Source organism: Astatotilapia calliptera, chromosome 15 (genome assembly GCF_900246225.1).
Source record: "Astatotilapia calliptera chromosome 15, fAstCal1.2, whole genome shotgun sequence".
Lineage (NCBI taxonomy): Eukaryota > Metazoa > Chordata > Actinopteri > Cichliformes > Cichlidae > Astatotilapia > Astatotilapia calliptera.
Window position 1 is genome coordinate 7,314,493 of NC_039316.1, and position 7,800 is coordinate 7,322,292.

Here is a 7,800-nt window from a genome sequence, read left to right on the forward strand (position 1 = left end):
CAAAGCCACAGGGCTTGAGACACCAGAGATTTTGTTAAAGATGCTTGTTGTCTTCTGTTTTCTTCTTCTCACATTGGTCCCACAGCTACGCAGCAAAAAAGAAGATATGCTCCGTTACAAAAAGCACTTATAAAATGCAATACTAAAGCAAATTACACAATCTTGCTTGGCTTCAGCTCAGTCTCCTCCAGTCACAGCATTTTGAACTGATGCAGCAGGGACATCCTTTAGTGCCAAGGGCAAGTGTGTGTGACTTCTAAGACACAGGAAAGGTCTGTACTGCTACTGTGTGACGTGATGCAAAGGGACGGCCTGTACTCAGGGTACATGCTGTGTCCTCTTCCATGCTGCCAGTGGCTTTGACCTCAACAGATGACAATGGGCAGCCACAGTGGGCGACTAGAAAGTGCTGCACATGTCAGTTTTCCACTTGCTAAAGGACTAAAGACTGACTACATTTAAGGTGGAGCAAATAGATCACTTTATTTTAATAAGGTTTATTAAGGTGGCTGGTTAAAAATAAAATTGTTATTATGCATTGTTTTTGTCTTTTTGGTTTACTAATGAAAAGAGTGTTCACTCCTCATTTCATAGAAACCTATAAATATGTTATATATATATAAAATTTTAAAGTGCTTTAATTCCACAGCTATTCACAGAGGGGGTTCGTGACTTTCACATGGTTGATGGTAGGTAGCAGTGGCCACAGTGACTCCAGAAATGCTCGCAAAAGTGTGGGACGGGTTTGACTACCACATGGACATATATCCAGAGGGGGACATATTGACCACTTGTAATAAAATAAATAAATAAATTTTTGTTATATAGGGTGTATTAAAAGAGAACCACACAATTTCAAAAGGGTAATTCAATTCAGTTTTTTCAATTCAATTTTATTTATATAGCGCCAATCATAACAACAGTCGCCTCAAGGTGCTTTATATTGTAAGGTAGACCCTACAATAATACATACAGAGAAAAATCCAACAATCAAATGACCCTCTATGAGCAAGCACTTTGGCGACAGTGGGAAGGAAAAACTCCCTTTTAGCAGGAAGAAACCTCCGGGAGAACCAGGCTCAGGGAGGGGCGGTAAGTTAAGTGTAACCTTACAGTGGTGGACAATTAGAGGTCAGGAGGCAATTAAATTAATCAGTGTAACACTCCAGACACAAGTGATCATCCAATTAAATTCCTCTGTCTCATTCCACCTTCACACTGGAGTCTCATTTAACCTATTAAGCCCCAAGCTTAACTGATCTCCTGCCTTTGCCCCCCGTATCAGGGGGCGCTGGGGCTTAAGGGGTTAAAACCAACTCTTACCTAAATTAACTAAATATTGTCCTTAAAAGTGATTATTTATCCACAGTGACTTACCATCCACGCTCCACATGCACTTTCAGTTGGCTGTCAGCACACAAATAATTCATCACTCTCTTTCAAACTTAACCACACCTAATGTGTGTGAAAGTGCCAACCGGCTGCGATGTTACCTTATTTAAATTCCGACAGGCAGCTCTGACGCATTGCCACATGCTGCCATACAGACACTGTCCTCTCTCCACTTTGCCTGCTTAAGTAGCATCTGGATATCAACAGCCGCTCTTACTGCCTGCACCATTTCCTCACTGCTGCGTTCACATGTTTTCCCAGCCTGATCTCTGCGGTGTTTCTGAGACACAAACTGCTTCTGTCATCAGGTGCCGAAATCCAGCTGGATTCTGCTCTGGCAGTGTCACTCTGCCTTTTCTTATCTCTCTCACTGGCAACAACAATAAGAGAAGAAAAGCACAATGCAGGGGCTTCTGCTAACAATGTGTCACAATCGATGTCTTTCAAAATGACACGCTGATGGTTTGTTTGTCATCAAAAGTCAGCGCGGTTGATGCGCAGAGTATTGTGACGTGGAAAATTATGATTTTTTTTTTTTAAATCCCTCACTGTTTGTGCACAATCAAAAGTTTTAGCCCAGCAGTTATGAGAAGCTGACAAACCCAAGCACTTATTTGAGACAAGCCGCCACTTAAAACTGTCATTTTGTGCTCGAGCTGAGAAACAAAATGCATTTAAAGCAACCAGAGACAATCATGAAAGCCCAAATCCAACAGATTTATGTTCGGGCATTCAATAATTTATGTAGAACATGTCCAACAGAGCAGAAGAAACTAAGAACATCTTGCTGGCTGTGAAATTAATCAGTCATGTTTAATGAAAGCTGGCACTAAGTAGGAATTTTGGATGAAGCATAACCAGCATGCTACCATTTATTGCAGTGGGAAGCTCACAGGCAAAGTAGCAGAGAGGAGGGAGCGTTCAAGACGGCGCTTGACACATTTGTGTTACAGCAGGGCTGCAGGCTGCAAGGCAGTCTGTCACTGATGGTGTGACAAGGTTTGCTGCTCTGACCCCTCACTCAGCACTCAAAACCTCCTGTACTTCGCACTGTAGTTGTCCTTAAGCAACATTGCATATTGAATATGGTCAAAAAAACTTTTTGAAAAACCAATAACTGAGAATTATGATGTAAATTCAGCTCAATTATTAAAGATGTGTTTGTTGCATATTCATTTATCTTCGTCGAATGATAATTGGTCGACCTCTGTGGATGAAACTCGCTGAAAAATTGGTTTCATTTTTATATTTTTTAAGTAGCTGTATAATCTTATTAGACAGCTGAAGTGTGTTCAACAGAAAAACTAACCTAGACCTTTAATTAGATCTTAGTAGGATTAAATCTTAGTATAGTCCTCAGTTCTACCTGCAACAAATGAATACCATGCTACTTTTAACTAAGATAGTCATAGCCAGAGGCAATTTGATTGCTGTTGCCAGTCTGCCCTTATCCCCAACCTATTTTCACTTTTTTGAACACCTTGATTGATTTTTTTTCCCATTAAGCACCAAAGGATGAACTTGGACCATAGGATGAGCACTGATTAGCATCTCAAGGTCACTGTGACCTCCCAAAACGCATTGTGACTGTAACTCAAGAATTAATGTGCTACTTATGACAAGATTTCATGAAAATATCTAACAGGATACAACAATGAAGTGAGGAGATTTTACAAGCAAAGGGTCAAAGGTCAACTTTCTGTGTTATTATAGTGTCCCTACAAACACGGGCATTATTCAGCTCCATAACTCAGGAACAGACTGGGACTATGCTTAACTTTGATTAGGTGTTTCAGTAATCTGTATTGTAATCTCTATAAAATCCCTGCAGTTTTCACTACTGATTGATGGCCGAATGTTCATCCTGATTTTACAAAGTACAAAGTTGCAGTATTGATTTATCAGCGGATTTATTTGTTTATTATCTATAACTACATATATAAAAGTGATGAGATCATAGTTTACGAACTGTGTAGGAACCTACTTTACAAATTAACAAATAGCTTACCTTATTTTTATTTATTTTTTTGGAATATTTTCCATTAAAATAAAGATTGCATTACAATTACAATTGCATTGTAGTATGTTACTAATAATACACTGTTATGAATATGCCTGTGATAGCAGAGAACATCTGATAGATATATAGGAATCAAAATACCTCATCATTTGTTTTACCTTCTTAGTGCCAGGTTGGACTCTCTTTTGCCTTCAGAGCTACCTAAATTCTTTGTGTCACAGATCCAACAAGGTGCCGGACACATTCCTCTGAGATTTTAGTCCATGTTGACATGATAGCATCACACAGTTCCTGTAGATTTAATTCAGCTGCACATCCACAATGTGAATCTCCTGTTTCACACCCTAAAAGTGCTTTACTGTTATAATAAAAGGTCATTTACGTTACCATTGCCATCCTAACAGCTCAAAGCAGTGTAGCTATTCTCCTCTGAAGCAAACTTCCCAGAGAACTGCAGCTCACTAGGTAGCTTCTCATTTTCACACCATTCTCTATAAAACCCAAGAGATATTTGCTGGAAAAAGCCCAACAGATCAGCAGTTTATAAAATACTCAGAGCAGCAGGTTTGGCACCAACCAAGTCGCTTAAATCACCCTTATTCTCCAATCAGATGCTCATTTTGAACTTCAGCAGGTTGTCTTGACTACATGCACTGAGTTGCTGCCATGTGATTGGCTGATTACAGATTTGCATTTATGCAAAGTTAAGCAGGTGTACCTAATGAAGTGGTAGGTGAGTGTAGATGGCTGTAAAACGCAGCTAGGTGGAAAACCTGTAAAGCTCTTATGCTAGCGTTCTCAATTAATCTATCAATTATTGTACATATTACTAGATTAAGCGAATCCAATGGGGAAAATGCCGAAAAGAAAGAGTCCTAAGATCCCAAAGTGAATGTTTCAGAGTTTCAAACAGTATAAAGCTTTAATATATTTAACTAAAAAACAAGAACAGCAGCTATTTAGATTTTAGTTTAACTTGTTTAAACTGGTAATGAAGAAATACTGGCTCTAAGTAGCCATTTATGTTGGTATGGGGCTTCTGGCAGCATTAGCTCCATATCACACAGTAAAAGTGACAGGACTGTGCTTGTGTTTCTTATTATGTGACAGCTCAGAGTCAACAGCATAATAAAACAGCTTGTAACTGTACAGCTATGGCGCTTAGATTTGGCAGAAGGACAAACAAAAGCGCCCGAGCAATAAAACAACAAGTCCACTAGCTTGCTGCGAGCAGCCAGAGGCACACACTGCCCTCCTTTCATACTCCCAATCTGACAGATGATGCTGCCGCTACGCCACATGAAGAAAAAAAAAGAATCTTTGCAAAACTGTAACCGTTTCCAAACATTTGTATCATCTCACTCACTTTCGTGTTTTGAAGTTCCCCATGTGTGCCGCGGAACTCCCGGGCTCTTGATAATCGCTCTGCCTCTTGATGCTGTTGAACAACAAAATGTTTAAAAATGTGGCGAGTTTACCTGGTGATATCCTCATGCGCGACGCGATCGCGAAAACAGCAAACAAGTAACACCACGCCGTTGTTGTTCACAGGACAGCAAGAGTAAACGATCGGGAGACCCTTGTCGTCGTTATCGTTCCACTCGCACGGTTTATTTCACCGAATTCAGCGTTTTTGCTTCACAACTAAAGCGAGCAGTTTGCTCTGTGCACCAACATGGACTCGAGTCAACCAGCGCCACCTCTGGCCAAGTGCCACAGCCTACAGCCAGATCAACCTGTGACACACATCTGCACCACGTTTGAATTCGTGTCATGCACATTTGTACCTTTCAATTGTGTGTTTGTGCGTCATGCAAACAAACCTTTGAAATGAATGAAATGATATCATGTATTTAATATCAGCCTACATTTGTACAAAATGCCAAATGACATACACATAAGAATCACCATCCTGATATCAATACTTTTGCCCATACGAAAAATGTCGTGAACACACTAATATTTCACCAGTGTTGTAACATCACATGTCGTTAGCGTAGTCTGTCTGTGTCTTCCCTCTGCAAACAAACATGTTAGAGTTGGTTGTGATATACAGTCTGCATAAGTGTGGTCAATCTAATAAACATTTGTAAGGAGATGGCAGTTACTGTGAATGTACAGCAGGTGATTAGTAATAAACAGCCAGACAATGACTCTGACAATCTCATTCAATCTTGCAGATTGCACCTTCTGTGGAAAGTGGTACCACACAGTGTGTGTGGACTTCCCCTGTGCAGAAGGCGACTACAAATGTTGTGGGTGCTAAATAAACAGAAAAAAGTGATCCCTGTTGTCTTTGCTTACTGATTGTTTTCAGTGTTGACAATCCACATTGCTGGCATTGCATCTTTCAACATGTTTGTGGGCAGATTTGGATGTACCAGGGGTAAGTGCAGCCACTCAGCCTCTACTCACTGTGATCATAGCAGCAGGTGCAGATGTGTCACAAGTTAATCTAGTAGTGGGCTATGGTCATGTGTTAGTGGTGGGAACAGTCATATCCACTCACTCTCACTGGCTGTTTATTACTAATCACTGTGTAACTGCTGTGGATTCACAGTAACTGCCGTCTCCTTACAAATCTTCATTAGATTAACCACACTTATACAGACTGTATATAACTCCAGCCATGTTGATGAATTGCCTATATTGGCTGGAAATATTCATTTTCAGGGAAAAGACACAGACAGACTATGCTAGCGACATGTGATGTTACAACACTAATGAAATATTGATGTGTCATATTTGTCCAAGGCGTATTTCATTGTTATGGAAAAAGAGAATATTAAAATCATGATGACCAATTGGAGTGGTGATTTCTATGACTTTGTGTATATAATTTGGAATTTTGTACAAATGTAGGCCAATAAGGAATATATGATATCATTTCATTCTTTTCAAAGGTTTATTTGCATGACGCACAAACACACAATTGAAAGGTACAAATGTGCATGACACGAATTCAAACGTGGTGCAGATGTGTGTCACAGGTTGATCTGGCTGTAGGCTGTGGCACTTGGCCAGAGGTGGCGCTGGTTGACTCGAGTCCATGTTGGTGCACAGAGCAAACTGCTCGCTTTAGTTGTGAAGCAAAAACGCTGAATTCGGTGAAATAAACCGTGCGAGTGGAACGATAACGACGACAAGGGTCTCCCGATCGTTTACTCTTGCTGTCCTGTGAACAACAACGGCGTGGTGTTACTTGTTTGCTGTTTTCGCGATCGCGTCGCGCATGAGGATATCACCAGGTAAACTCGCCACATTTTTAAACATTTTGTTGTTCAACAGCATCAAGACTGACGGAGTGTGTTTGAGATAACCTCACAAGTGTCACAGATGACACATTTGGTGTTTTTTTGCTGGTTTGTCGGTAGGAGCTCCTGAAACGCAAGACTGCCACACATCTGTTCGACCAACGCCAGTTGATCTAAACGCCAGTTGATCTGGAACACCGGCAGATTTCAGGGCATCCATCACGAGGTGTGTCTGCTCTCCGGCAGGTGGATTCCCCAGTCACCGGACCACAGGGAGGAAAAGACGGAACAGCCTGCGCTCGATGGCGGATACGCCGGAAAGGAAAAAGGCGAGGGAGATAGGACACAGATTCAAGTTCCAGCCCCGAGCCTCTCTTCCTCGTTCTCTCTCTCTCTGTCTTTACCTCTCTCTCTCTTTCCCAAGTGATAATGTGAGCGGCTGAGGGCACACACGAGTCCACTGCACCGTTTCCAAAGTTGAGGGCGTGTCCTTCTAACCTTCACGAGCTTCCTTCGGTGAGAGGGAGTGACCTTAATGAAAAAAGTCATTACAGTCTAATGTGTGTACCGAGGACTTAAACACACTAATGAGTTTATGCCTAATGAGCTTACAACTGCACTTTCTGTCTCATAGGATTTCTTGCGGGTTATTGATCAGTGGTGGGCCCATTGTTACCATGGTTTCTTTTTCTCTTAGTTTTATTTTTTTAATTATCAAATAAAGTCATTTAGCCCTTTACCATGTTTAATATTTTAATCTTGACTAGAAACAACCCTACAGTTTTATTTAAGGGTGGTGATAAAATCATTAGCTACTGCTGACCATTTTCTGCCTTCTGTTTTCTTTAATGTTTTTTCCACATGTCCGTCTATGTTTCTTGTTAATAATAAACAAAGTAACAAAAGTAGTCAAAAGTCGAAATAATAAATAATTTGTTGGTATTCTGGCGCCATCTTTCGATTGTAGCTCGATATTGCAATTTTCTTGTAATAACTGCTGTGACATCTTCACCTACTCGACAACATTTAGTAAGATTGTAAACAGATTAAAATGTCACTAAAATTTAAATGGCACGGAGAAAGTGCTTTAGTTTTAAAAGATCTCAAGACAAAAGGATAAAAATTCTGCACTCT

General features: G+C 40.6%; 1 protein-coding gene across 4 annotated transcripts in view; it reads right to left on the minus strand.

Moving 5' to 3' along the window:
* Positions 1–7,589, minus strand: part of LOC113037539 (low density lipoprotein receptor adapter protein 1) — a 50,255-nt gene extending 42,666 nt beyond the window's left edge. For 2 of the 4 annotated variants that reach the window (XM_026194763.1, XM_026194761.1), the window contains exons 1-2: positions 6,865–7,587; positions 4,779–4,841 (exon numbers count right to left, since the gene is read on the minus strand). In XM_026194763.1, coding sequence (XP_026050548.1) covers positions 4,779–4,841; positions 6,865–6,886 — 85 coding nt within the window. In that variant the 5' untranslated portion in view covers positions 6,887–7,587. Of the gene's footprint in view, positions 1–4,778; positions 4,842–6,864 lie in introns of all 4 variants that reach the window. The other 2 variants (XM_026194760.1, XM_026194762.1) reach the window with 2 other exon arrangements.
* Between the last annotated feature and the right edge of the window lie 211 nt (positions 7,590–7,800).